Source organism: Cladophialophora immunda, assembly GCF_000835495.1.
Source record: "Cladophialophora immunda strain CBS 83496 unplaced genomic scaffold supercont1.11, whole genome shotgun sequence".
Classification (NCBI taxonomy): Eukaryota; Fungi; Ascomycota; class Eurotiomycetes; order Chaetothyriales; family Herpotrichiellaceae; genus Cladophialophora; species Cladophialophora immunda.
Window position 1 is genome coordinate 1 of NW_015622551.1, and position 12,239 is coordinate 12,239.

At 50.6% G+C, this 12,239-nt stretch overlaps 6 protein-coding genes across 7 annotated transcripts; 2 read left to right on the forward strand and 4 right to left on the reverse strand.

Annotated features, from left to right (window-relative positions):
* Positions 1–1,093: 1,093 nt before the first annotated feature.
* PV07_12527 lies at positions 1,094–2,768 on the reverse strand. Of its 2 annotated transcripts, XM_016400060.1 has the most exons (2): positions 2,587–2,768; positions 1,094–2,530 (listed from the first exon to the last, which is right to left on the reverse strand). In XM_016400060.1, exons 1-2 carry the CDS (start codon positions 2,600–2,602, stop codon positions 1,506–1,508), a joined length of 1,041 nt encoding a protein of 346 aa, XP_016242280.1. In that variant the 5' UTR covers positions 2,603–2,768; the 3' UTR covers positions 1,094–1,505. The 2 variants fall into 2 exon arrangements, with proteins under 2 accessions (XP_016242280.1, XP_016242279.1); XM_016400059.1 differs by having other exon boundaries at positions 1,094–2,768.
* A 168-nt stretch (positions 2,769–2,936) lies between these two features.
* On the forward strand, positions 2,937–5,395 carry PV07_12528 (uncharacterized protein). Its single transcript, XM_016400061.1, has 4 exons — positions 2,937–3,587; positions 3,647–3,937; positions 3,996–4,310; positions 4,367–5,395. The coding sequence occupies exons 1-4, from the start codon at positions 3,319–3,321 to the stop codon at positions 4,827–4,829; spliced, it is 1,338 nt and encodes a 445-aa protein (XP_016242281.1). The 5' UTR covers positions 2,937–3,318; the 3' UTR covers positions 4,830–5,395.
* On the reverse strand, positions 5,174–6,805 carry PV07_12529 (uncharacterized protein). The gene is made up of 2 exons (XM_016400062.1): positions 6,599–6,805; positions 5,174–6,544 (listed from the first exon to the last, which is right to left on the reverse strand). Exon 2 carries the CDS (start codon positions 6,427–6,429, stop codon positions 5,764–5,766), a length of 666 nt encoding a protein of 221 aa, XP_016242282.1. The 5' UTR covers positions 6,430–6,544; positions 6,599–6,805; the 3' UTR covers positions 5,174–5,763.
* Positions 6,806–8,643: 1,838 nt separating this feature from the next.
* Positions 8,644–9,679, reverse strand: PV07_12530 (uncharacterized protein). Its single transcript, XM_016400063.1, has 2 exons — positions 9,627–9,679; positions 8,644–9,573 (listed from the first exon to the last, which is right to left on the reverse strand). Exon 2 carries the CDS (start codon positions 9,548–9,550, stop codon positions 8,834–8,836), a length of 717 nt encoding a protein of 238 aa, XP_016242283.1. The 5' UTR covers positions 9,551–9,573; positions 9,627–9,679; the 3' UTR covers positions 8,644–8,833.
* Positions 9,680–9,823: 144 nt separating this feature from the next.
* On the forward strand, positions 9,824–10,798 carry PV07_12531 (uncharacterized protein). The gene has a single exon (XM_016400064.1). The coding sequence runs from the start codon at positions 9,968–9,970 to the stop codon at positions 10,748–10,750; it is 783 nt and encodes a 260-aa protein (XP_016242284.1). The 5' UTR covers positions 9,824–9,967; the 3' UTR covers positions 10,751–10,798.
* Positions 10,799–10,967: 169 nt separating this feature from the next.
* Positions 10,968–12,019, reverse strand: PV07_12532 (uncharacterized protein). Its single transcript, XM_016400065.1, has 3 exons — positions 11,843–12,019; positions 11,564–11,788; positions 10,968–11,513 (listed from the first exon to the last, which is right to left on the reverse strand). Exons 1-3 carry the CDS (start codon positions 11,992–11,994, stop codon positions 11,411–11,413), a joined length of 480 nt encoding a protein of 159 aa, XP_016242285.1. The 5' UTR covers positions 11,995–12,019; the 3' UTR covers positions 10,968–11,410.
* Between the last annotated feature and the right edge of the window lie 220 nt (positions 12,020–12,239).

The window sequence follows — 12,239 nt, forward strand, 5'->3', positions numbered from 1 at the left end:
AGGAAGACCTCTCCTGAGTCCTGCCATGTCGCAAGACCTCCTGGCACTAGGCGCAATCAGGTAACGCCTGAAGCGCGTGTAAAACGGCAACTGTTACAGGCGCAACAACAAGGTCGATAGGAGAGAGTGGAATGCCGTGAAACACTTGCTGCAACGAGACGACAAGATACGGTATGTTAGAGTTGTTTCATCGCAAGGGGCAAAAAGATATGTTTTGCTGACCTCGATGCACAGCTCTGATTACTTTCCTTCGAGCGACACGCGTCATTTTGCGCATGCCCACGAAAATCCATGATCTATTCTCGCGTAGTCTCAGCGGGCGTATCAGTGAACAGCTGCGTCTCCTCTCCAGCGAGTCTGGTCCAGCTGCAGATTTTGCGAAAAAACGCCCCAGACGTTGGGTCTGCCACAATCAGAGCTCGGGAGTCGAGACCCAGACTATAGGAGCCACAATCCAGACAGTTCTTTCCAGCATCTCAGCTCGCCGCTACCCACCGTGATCCTCGAGGTAGCGCGTTCACAAAACGGGAGGGTTTTAAGCTATCTTGGGGAGGAATACATTTTAGGAAACGACCTTGTGATTCGGGTTATGGTGGGAGTGGACATTGAGCACAACAAGAGCAAAAGGCCGTCTTTTCCGTCTGGCGGGCAAAGGAGCAGAGCTCAGGAGCTGATAAATTGTCGGGTCGACGGTCACAAACTAAATAAGTCTGGCTGGTCTACTGTCTGGCGAAGATTGACGTATCGCAGGTGTTCCGAAATGACGATGGCAAACTAAATACGGTCAAAACCCTCGGTCTGCGACTGCATCTGGAGGATTTCCCAGAAGAAAAGACTAGCAAAGATATCAAAGACTTAGACAGAGACATTTTCGTGTCCGGAAGCTATTGTGGAAATAGCCAAAACAACAAGCCAGGAGCAGAATCCGCGGCTAAAGAAACGCCGGCGAACACAGACTCCCGGTAGGCAGCTTAGCGACCGCGACGAAATTGCCTATGCTGAGGCTGAGGAACATGTCTCAAAGCGTCGGGATACAGAGGACGAATCCTTCAAAGGAAACTCTTCAGAATAGATATTGTCACCACTGGATTTCTTCAGCGCTCTCACCACCGTGACATCGTATCAATGATTGATATTGCTATAGAAAGTACGGCAATGTCACAGCGGATATACCAAATTCCTTCAAAACATGTAGACCGAACACCGCCGGTTGGTAAAGTATCAGACCTCTATGCTCCGATGCATTATCCTCATCGATGCCACGGTCTAACTAATTGCCGCAGGAAGAGGAGATAGGATCCACTCGCCAGGATGTTCGGCTGCCCACTCCACTGTCGAGCATCGATGGAATCCTTTTTTTTTGATGTATCTTCTGCGGTGTGAGACACCAGCCTTGCCAAATTGTCAAATCCCTTCCTCTCGCCTGTGTCGATCGCAAAAGGGCAAGTGCCTTCCTATAGCAGCTGATGCATGGCCGCGTATCCGGGTACAGGAGGGTGATAAAGTCACGTCTTCAGCACGTACTTCTTGATCGGATCCCAATTTTTGAAGACCGGCTCCTCCATTTCATGCTTGGTCCAACTAGCGTTCTGCCCAATAATCTCCACCTGGAGATTGTTCAGGTCGCCACGCAGGACCAGAGAACCTCGTATTTCGTCCTCTGATTCCCATGCTTGGATTCTGACTTCTCGATCACCGATATGACACATAAAAAGGGCCTTCTTGCACGGCTTGTACAACACGAGCCCATCCTTAGTTACCATGGGACCAAATTTGTCCTCATTTTTTAAGCTAATGAAGACTGAGTAAGCGGGAAAAGCGAACTCCCCATGTATATAACCGTTTTTTCGCTGATGTAGCTTGTAGCGACTAACTTGGAAGACGACATACTGATTGGTGAGGCAGAAGAGTTGTCCCACTGGCTTGAACATCTCCCAGCGGAATCTTCCCTTGACTATGTCCCACAGCCTCAGGAAACATTGTGACCGAATGACCAGGTCTTTTTCGTCGCCTTCAACCTGATAGACATCTGTTCCCGTGAGACAGAAGATGTTGGGAGATGCTGTTTCGACTTTAAGAGAGCCTTTCTTGTCCTCGGGAGACTTTGGTGGTGGTCGACTTCGGTCTTCGATCTCAACCGTCCGCTCGAAGATGACCAATTGATTCCCGAAGTTTGCCAGTGACAAATCTTTGCCTTGGGACAGTAAAAGACCTCCTGCGGCGGAATCTCGTTCACATGACCAGGTATACGATTGCTTTTTCAACGTGATTGAAGGTCGAGTGAGGTCAACATCGAATCCGTGCCGCCGGAAGCTCTTGCCGGAGGGTTCAGTGTGATCTGACATGTTCAGCCACGTTGGCCTGCCTTCCTCGGTCAAGCATAGGCACATATCGTGTGAGGGAATTGTGCATGCGAGATCCCATTTGCCGTCTGGGACATCAGTTATAGTCTCTCTCGTGCTGCACGTGGCTTCGATATACGGCGGTGGAGGCAATTCCGACTGCGGCCCCTTCTGTGAAATCACGGATCCTATTGTCAAGTGAGTTGCCATGTTGGTCTGGATACAAAGTCGGAACGACACCTACGCTTTTCGTCGCCCATTTTAGCTGCTCTGTTTGACGGATCGAAGCAGTTGAAAATGAGTGGGGACCGTCAGGCAGGGTGTAATATGTAAGCGGTTAAGATTCTGCTGAAACGCTATGGATGTGTCTGCCTAATGTGCCTTGGCTGGGAAAAACCCTCCGTCTGCCTCGATTTTGGCGCCCGGACGAAATGTGCCTTCTCACCGCCTCCCAGAGAGGCGCTTATATCTAATTTGACCAAGGGGATTTATGGGGATTTGTCTAAATTTCCAGCAGCACTATTCGTGACTGGAGGAGGTGAAACATTTACGCGCGCACGTATCTTTTTGACATACAAGCAAAAGCGCTTCACGGCTTCATCGAGGGCGCTCTCGCACGTTGTTGGAATGTGCTGGTTGGGTGGCTCTGCTCGTTCGCCCCAGTAGTGGGATCTACAAGTAGGGCGACAACTGGCACAGCTAGGTCCACCACAGGGCTCTGACGGACCGTGCCATGATCACCCGCTCTCCTTAGCCCCAACCAAATAATTTCGAGACTTCAAACTTGTCGCGCATTCGCATCCCCCTAGAGCATTTTGAAGTCTCAACTGTTCACGAACGTACAACTTTCGCAGGACTATCTCGACGAGCGCTAAGGTCGGGCAGACGGGAGCTTACGATCTCGGCGAGAATAAACACCCCCATATGACAGCACCTTCGACTCTGTCCATTGCCAACAAATTCGTGCTTATTGTGCATGAAACTCGACTATACCTTCCCACAATCTCCTCTTACCGAAGAGGTCGTGGATGAATTTTGTGCTATCGCGACCCCCCTCCCTACCCCAACCAAAAAACCAACGATGTCCCCGTGTAACGATGCCGAAGACGGTTGGGAGATGATCAACGAAAGCTCAATTCAGGGAATTAGTGAAGCTGACAAAAGTGGGCAAGGCGATGACATTACAAGTCGAGCAGCCGGCCGAGCTGAAGAGTATACCGGCGAGGATGAAAGCACACTTGGCAGGTACGCCCGTTTCCGCCAGAACTCCTGGAGGCGCATTCTACTAATCGAATGCCCTACAGAAAAGATCACGAAGGTTCTATAGCCTCGAATACATTGGATATCGTCAAGAGAGACTTGAATGACATGGCGAAGCCAAACTGCGAAGCGACCTGTGTTCTCGAATCGAACGACGGGGAAATGGGTAACGAATCACAGGCACAAAACAAGAGGATGACTTTTCAAAACATAATCACACAATCGGGCGATTTGCTGATCGATGTTCAGACGGAAACTGGCCCTAAGAAATTTCACGGAAAGGTTGAACTTGCAAGCTTCATGGAGCACGCTGAAGACACGGCTGATTTAATCAAGTTCGCGGTTTTCTCTGAAATTTCGCTGCACGTGTGGCGCTAACCGATTGCACTACAGACCGGACGACGATCTCTCTCTGGCCTCGAATGTCCCAAATATCGTACAGCCAGAATCGAATGGAATCGGGCAGTCAGATCGCGGCACGACCTGCCCTACCAAAACAAGCCACACGGAGACTAAAGATAGAGCAGAGCCAAATAAGAGAGTGACCGTTGAAAATACGATTGGGCGATCGGGCACGACCAATGTTGAAACGGAAGGCGGCTGTGTGCAGTTTCAAGGGAAACAATGGGAACTGCTACCGCTCGCAGACACGGACAAACCTGCCACCAAGAGCGGATCAGGTTTCAATTCAGTCCGTCAAATTAGCAGGTATTTCCTCTCATCTGTAAGTTGAAAACGATCCCCAATTAATCCGCGTCGCAAAGACAGGACCACCGGCTCCCGACCCGCCCAACTCCAAACCGCGACACAGATCGCGATGCGTGGCCCAGTGATCATGCTTCCAGTGACAGACTCCGTAACATCCCAGCATCGCAGTCAACGAGGATGATTAATGAAGACGAGGAACGGGCAACTCTACCACTCAAGACCAGGACTGATGCGAACACGAAAGACGACGGAACTTTCGCGCTCCAACATGCTCACCGTCGCAGTCGTGCGACATCCTCCGGCACCCAAGAGTCGTCTGGCTCTGATCGAACCACGATTGCGGGTTATTTTCCTCCTCACTCGAACATCTTCGTTTCAGGATCGAACGGTTCCAAGCAGATTGTCGCGTCGCGACATCCCATGTACGCTCATCTGTCCGCCGGGAAGAACACCTTCCAATTCGTCGGAAATACGGATACACTTCTTGCATATCTGGGAAAACGTGATGAAGGTCAATAAAATGCCGGTCGTCCTCGAATTTGAAAAAGGGCGCTGTGCTACTATGCCCGTCATGGCTCCGCCATCGACACTTGACTTTCAGGCGTCATATTTGTCGATTGGATGGAATTAGGCGCAAGGCTTGGTCTCCTTTTCTGAGTCATTTGACCACTTCGTTTCTGCTGCAGCCATAACACTACAAGCAGCTCTGCAAACAAGAAGGTTGATCGGCCTTTGTGAGATGAGTCAACCTTGATGGTCATGAAACTTCCGAGCCACCTCTATTAGCGTAGGGATGATGTCTAGAACTTCTGTAGTATGGGTCATTCCAGTCGAAGAACGAAGACAAGCCACGAAGAACACGCGGGAAAAGAAGCACGATGTGGACGATCTCCTTGTGGTGATTCTACCATTTGCCCGCCCTCCGAGGCCTCAAGTTTCTGAGCGGAACGAGAAAAGCCCCATCGTATGTTGAAATCTACTCGTAGCCATCCAAGTGTCAACCCAAAGACCCGTGCTCACCAGCGCTTTAGTAGCCTTTCCCACCAAGATTGCCGTCGCTTGTTATCCAAGAACTGATCGCATGCAGAGATGACATCTTGAATACCATCAGATAACTCCTTGAATGCTTCAGCTGTGGGATTGTATTTGGGAGGCAAAAAGACTTTCTCGCAGCGACGTTTGAGCCCCAGTTCTTGGGTGAGTTGGGTCTGGACATCCGAAAGTGGTTCGGCTTCCTTGCCCAGGCCATCCATGAATGTTCTGGTGCTTGCTAGGACAAGCGGACGATGGAGACTTTTCCGAACTATACATCGATCACGCGATGTCCTTTGTGGGAGTGATTGACATATGTCAAGTTCAACACTGATTGCATGGATTCTCTTGCAAGACCTACGCATTGCGTTATCTTAAAGAGATCCCTCATCCACAAAGAATCTGTCTGAACATCGTTGAACTATTCATCAAGGCTCCAGTCGTTGAAACCGTCCTCCACTTTACCCTCTCCATGCAACTGCTCCGTCCTCCTTGCCCCGCCCTTCTTTCTGATCTCCTTGCGCTCGCCCTCGACCGTAAAGCAGCCTCCATCCTTAAAGGGACATAACAACTCGGAGTTCCTACTTTTGGGGGGTAGCGCTCGTTTTCCATGGTCGTGAAATCGACATGGGCCCCCTTGGCGAAGTGATTTCCTATCATACTGTCGTATTTGAGCCTCAATGTAGTCCAATCCGAGTGCAGGCGTCTCAGACACCGCACGTCGCCATTCGGCCACGTCATAGCCAACGTTCTCTGGGATAGACTCGGCGACTGTGCCCAGTGCAACACGATAAAGCTGTAACAGCCAACTGCCAGGAGCCAGATGCTTGTATTTGAGTGACACTGTCTCGGCGGTTAAATGCCAAAGACCAGAATGTACCTGCTGGCGGATGCGATCCGACGCCTGCCACCCTAGGGCATGAATATGGTATTTTTCTGCAAGCTCTGCCAGTGCATCCACCTGCTCAAAGCTAGAATCGTGCCGAATATGTGGATCTTCCATCAGCGACCAGCGGTAAAATTCGCGTATCGTTCCGGAGGAGACGTTCTCGAGGATGAGGGTATTTTGTTCTGTGCGCTCGCCCATTCCGCACAGCTGGGCTTGGAAGATAGGGGATCGCTTGGTCAGGAAATCTAGGGGAAACCAAAAGATCTTTTCTTGACATGAGTCCGCCACGGGCACGCGCTCGCTCTGGCTCCATCTATTGAAACCGTTAGTGAATCAAATTGGGAAGTCCTACGTACGACAGCCAGACACGTAGATTTTCCTCCTTCGCAGCAGGAACTCCAACCTTCACTTCTTGGTTTCCCCGTCTCATGATGAACACCAGCAGGATACTAAACAGCTGGTACCGTCTCGTAAAACGTCCGCTGGCAATAAAAAGCACTTTTGTTTCTTGGATGTCAGGATGCTGATATGCGACGCAGATCGGAGTTTCTTGCGTGAATGATGCAGGCTTCTGTGATGCAGGGTCACTTCAGATGGGAAGGTTTTCCGATCACCGCACCGGAAGACGGGGGATATGAGCAGAGAAGTCTGTCACGTGTTAACAAGGTCAGCCGCCCAGCCATAATACAGCCTTTCGCCTGACCGAGAATCGCCAGCATAAAGACCATCGCCATGATACACAACTGTCCACGATGCTAGAGGCTCCTAATTTCAAGGAATTAGTCTCATCGTCACTCCAATCGCGACAATCCCTTGCTGATGTCCTCGCAGCCCTTCAACCTTTCCATGATTTCTCGAACCTCTCCACGCAACTGAGTGCACTCCAGACGGTCCTAGTGCATTTTCCCCAACTACCAAATCTTCAAAACAGCGGGTTCGACAATGTTAGAGGTGTCCTAGAATATACAAGCAAATTCTGCGTTGATGTAAAGAACGAATTAGAGCGGATAGCACAGTCAGAATCGACGGATTGGTCTTCTGCGAGCGGCTGCAACTATATACGACAAGTCTTGCAATTGGCGCGATAACTGCTGCGAGGTAAGATTTGCCCTTTCGCTAGACACAAGCTGACTCTATGTTAGTTCTACGGGCAACATATACTTCATCCGCGAAGCTAAAGCAGAATTCAGAGCTCTGATTTCTGACGCCACCGCGGCCGCGGAGGGGAACCTTAGGTCGACTGAGGAAAGAATTATGCAGCTGGAGGCAGAAGAAGACCGGCGAAAGTATACCCAAAAGTGAATGGTGACTCGGAGGAGGGTGCAGAGCAGGATTGAAGCGACGTGAGACTTGGGCAAAGAAGACGCAGGTCCAAACAAAGTCACGACAGGGGCTATCGCGTAGTGGGCGCCATGGGCCCATCGATTGCAAACTGAAGTGATTTACACAACGAAAATGCAAGGTAATGTGTCCAAGCTAGCGGCTCCAGCCGTTGGCACTTTCTCATGACTCTACTAAACGTGACATCTAGACTGACCAGGTTGATACAGTGAGGGGCGGAACCGGCGGCCTGTTCGACCAACGTCTCACTATTTATAGTCAAGATCAAGAACTTTCAAACATCCGATCATCGTCCGATTGTTCGTGATAGTCAGATCGCGATCCAACTTCGTTACTAATCCATTGATTTGTCTGTCTTCCTGCGGAGGCGGGGCGGATGAGGGAAACGCAATGAGGTCTTCCCCTTGACTCGGCGATGGTATCGTAGGCTCTCCCGAAACTTTGTGAGCTTTGCTCATATCGCTGGATAGGATTTCCTTCAGATGCTGAGAGAGATTCGATGCCGTCACTTGCGACAGACCGCCAACAGCATGACTCCCTTCACGAGATAAAGTCCTGTCTTCCGTATAAAGCGGGGAGGCAGCTATTTCACACTAGTTCCGGATGACTCGCTGTGCTTCTTCGGGAGTGACTGCAAACCATTCGGTGTGTTTCCTTCGGCACCGCTGGCAGACCTGACCTAGGCGATATCTTTTGCCCGCCGATTCGGCAGGAATAAGCGTCTCCATCCTCTCTGGAAAAAGGACCTCCGCATTGTATAGGCAAGTTGCCTCAGAGTGACAAAGTTGTCAAGTGTTGATTCTCTTTTCAGCTGATCTCTTCGCATAACCTAGGTCCTGAATGGAGTCGTGTCATTGGCAGTCTATCGCAAGTTGGCAGCATCGATTCTCTTGGAGTATATGAAGAAGAATCCACTCAGCGACATAAGCAGGGTCCATAGCGTTTCGAAGCTACTGGAGACGTCGTCACCGAGGGCATCGAGTCAAAGCGACAATTTCGTTGTGTCCCCCTCATCCGCGCTGGAACCCCCAGAAGACAGACAAATCGATGAATTAGGGACGGAATTGGATCGCGGTCTAAGCATCTCATAAAGTGCACGATAGAACAACCGAATAATATCAAACATAAAATCTTCTATAGTAGCGTCCCCGGCCCCCAAACATCAACAATTGTGTAACTTGTCAATTTCCCACATCTACGGTGCAGTCCCAGCGCTAGGGAGCCTATAAAGCGTCGAGATGTCGGCTTCTCGTTCGTGGGCCTATATCGAGACGTGATCGCCGTCGTCGTGGGGATCTGGCCTGGGAACGCGGCCGTCGGATTGAGTGGCCTTTGCAAGATACGGCTCTGGGGTTTCCAGGAGTGGGCTCTCCATATTCGACGTCACCCTCTTAGCTAGGCGGGAGGCAAGCTCGGCGGTAAACTCGGGGTGCTGCGCCAAACTCTCCATCGTTGAAGGCTCTTCTAGCCAGGCTAAATCAATATGCCAGCCGTACCAGTCCACCAGCAGTTTTCGGAACGGGAAGTGTGGGGGCATATTATCGAACGCGAAGCGAACCACCGGTAGTTGAGGAGGATCGACGCCCTGGGAGCGTAGGTAGAATAGCATCCGTATCACATCGTTCTTTAGCGGGTCACTCAGAACTTTATCGGCGAAGATGTATAACTTCGCCAGGAGGATGAAACGCTCGTCCCCCGAGTCCGGTAGATTGTAGGATTTGTAGTAAACCCACTGGACGAAGCAAAGGACGGTAGCGGGATCGTCTTCTGGAAAGGTTATGAGCTGTTCATTCCCCTCTTTAAATTGAGATTCTAGGGCCGAGGTGAAAAAGGGGGCGGAAATCTCGAGGAGGGGTCTGTGGACGAGGAAGGAGGATTTGTCTCCGCCCACTAGTAGTTTGACGGTCGCGACGTCTTTAAAGTCAGGTAGTGTTAGACTCAGTCGCTCGGGAAGAGGGGGGGTCGCCGGGCCTGGCATCAGGAGGACGTGAACTGTCGAGGCTAGGTTTGGTTAATCGACTACCGTCTTGGGAAACCTTAGGGAATTGATATACCAGTAGGCGACTGTATCACGGATGAAGTGACGAGGAGAGTGAATAGGGCCGGCGTAGGAGTAGTGAACAGGTTTAGGGTTCGCGGGGAAATTACCTTAATTAGGGACCTTGAAAACGTGGGCTATACTTTAAGTTAGCCACAATGTGGCTCAAAGCTGACCTAATCCTCGTCTACTTCCAACCATCCATTTCTTATCGGTATATCATAATCGCATCGTCTCTTTTCCGGTTCAAACGAGTACTCAGCTTAGAATTTAGGGCGGGGGTTGCTCACATCTCCTACTCTCACCAGCATCGGTCCTAGGCCTTCTCACGCACGCGTGAAAGCTACGTCTCAGAATATGTCGACACCGCCATTTCAGGACTGGAAGCTCCAGCTAGGTCGTTCGTACGTTCAACAGGTACTCGCGTTTCCCACAACTGCCGCGTGCTTTGACAGCTTCTATTGGCACGCGACCTGCTGGATCGAGCCTCTTACTATCGGCGACCTCCCGCCTCATATCTATAACCGGATCCGGTCCCGCGTGCGGCCAGACCTCCGACCTTGGGGCGGACCTCTGATTCAGCTATACGAGTTTGGCGGACCTAGACGGTACCACGAGCCGAACGGGATTTCATTACCACGGGAGATTCGGCTCTTACTAGTGTTCCCCTATCTAGAGGAAGATATCTTGGAAGAGGCGAGACTACGGAAATGGATGGAGGAAGTGGTCATCCCCGCGATCGGGCAATCGCTACCGTCCCATGCGCTCCAGCATTTCCACCACAGCAGCGTCCGGATGATCCAGTTAAATAGCCAAGCGGCGCGGGTAGAAGGTCTCCAGGACGTCCCCGACCTTCAACTGGATTTTTATCTCCAGCCGGAGCAACTGGACTGCGTATGGAAGAAGATTCGAGACAAATGCGAGACGGTCGGGTTCGAAGAGTTTCGGGGGGTGTGCCCGGTCATCCTCGCCCGGTATAGTCCGCTACGATTTGACGGACCCTCACGCGAAGAAGCGTTCCAAAAACTCGTCAGAAATTGGAATTCATGCATAGCGATGTCATGTATTCCTCAAGATGGGTTCTATGTCGAGTTTATAACGGAAGGGGATATAGGTGTTCCGGAAGGGGTTATCAGCTAGGGAGAGGGTTAAAAGGGGGATTCATATAATACTATGCCCGAAAACCGGTTTCGAGGGGGGTGGGGTAGGCGTCCCTCAGGGGACGACTCCAAACTAGGCGCAAGAGCACCGAAATTTAAACTTTGATACTTAGGGGGGAAAACGGGGGGGGAGTAGGTAGGGCTCCGAAATGAATACGAATAATGTGAATATTCACGAATAAATACGAATATGAATATGTTGAAGCAAGTGATAGTATTGCTGGTTGTAAAGATTATCCTTTTTCTTCCTGTGGAAGCGGGATGACTATCTTAGATACACAAGCTCCTAATCCTTGTCACACCGTTTCAGCCACCGGGATCTTCAACACGAACTACCCTGTCGGAGTTTAAAGACAAGGTTCCACCATTTCCTTCCTGAGTCTGGACAGGATTTTCCCGAGGGCGACGGTAGATTTCCTGATTGCTGTGCCACTCATTTTCTCCAGAGGGCCAGCAAGGAATACGAGTAGACTTTTGAGGGCTTCAGGGCGTGGGCGCGAAATTGAGCAATTCCACAGTGTACCGGCCAAGGTACAGTAATGTCGAAGCGAGACTTGCGGTTGTTGAATTCCCGGATCCTTCTTTTCTTACACCCAAAGAGAGGGCCCTTCTGCCTCCCTCAAGACGATCATTCTGTACATTATGCCATGGGATTTCTTTCACGGTTGTCATCGTACGACTCCAATGCCCCTTCATCGATGTCGTTTCCCAGCCGACCGATTATACTTTCGTATTGTTCCCGACTGGGGTTTCTTCATTAGCGGAGATACAGTTAGAGAAGAGTGACACTTACACCCCCTCTGCAGATCGTCCAGTTCGTTCTGCCGCCTTCGCGAAATCTGGCTTGAAATGCGCCAATAAACAATAAATCTTTAGGAGAACTTCACCACTCGGGTAGCCAGTCGGGAGATCATCTTTCGTTTCAGTCTGCAACAGAGATTCGTCTCTCACTTCCAACCTGCATTGATCGCTGATTTCGAGGCCATTATTTCTTAGCATGACATCGAAAGTCATCACACTGCAAAGATATCAGTTAATTGCCTTCCGGTCTATTCATAAAGGATAGACTTACGCCGGCCCCAGCCCCATGCTATTTCCCATGCTGATTATATCCTTAACTAGCATCCATTTATTGTCACCAGGTCTGCAGCCCTCAATGGCATGTGTAAACATGGCAAATACGAGTTCGTCTCGATGTACGCGTTGGGCCTCGATGGTCGACATTGCGAGATGGAAGATTTGGAGGACGGGCAAGACCATGGAGACGCTTCGCCTGACACTGGTCCCTAGAAATTGGTATTCGGTGACGTCACGTGGGGTAAGCGCTAGGTTTTTAGTCTCCCGAGAGCCTTGCGATTTCAGCCTCGTCTCTGATAGCCTTGTACCCTGCCAGCCTTGCGGGTGTCACCTAATTCACCTACCCGATGTTCCCCTGTCCATTTCCTGAGGAGTGGCTTTAGAGAAAGGAT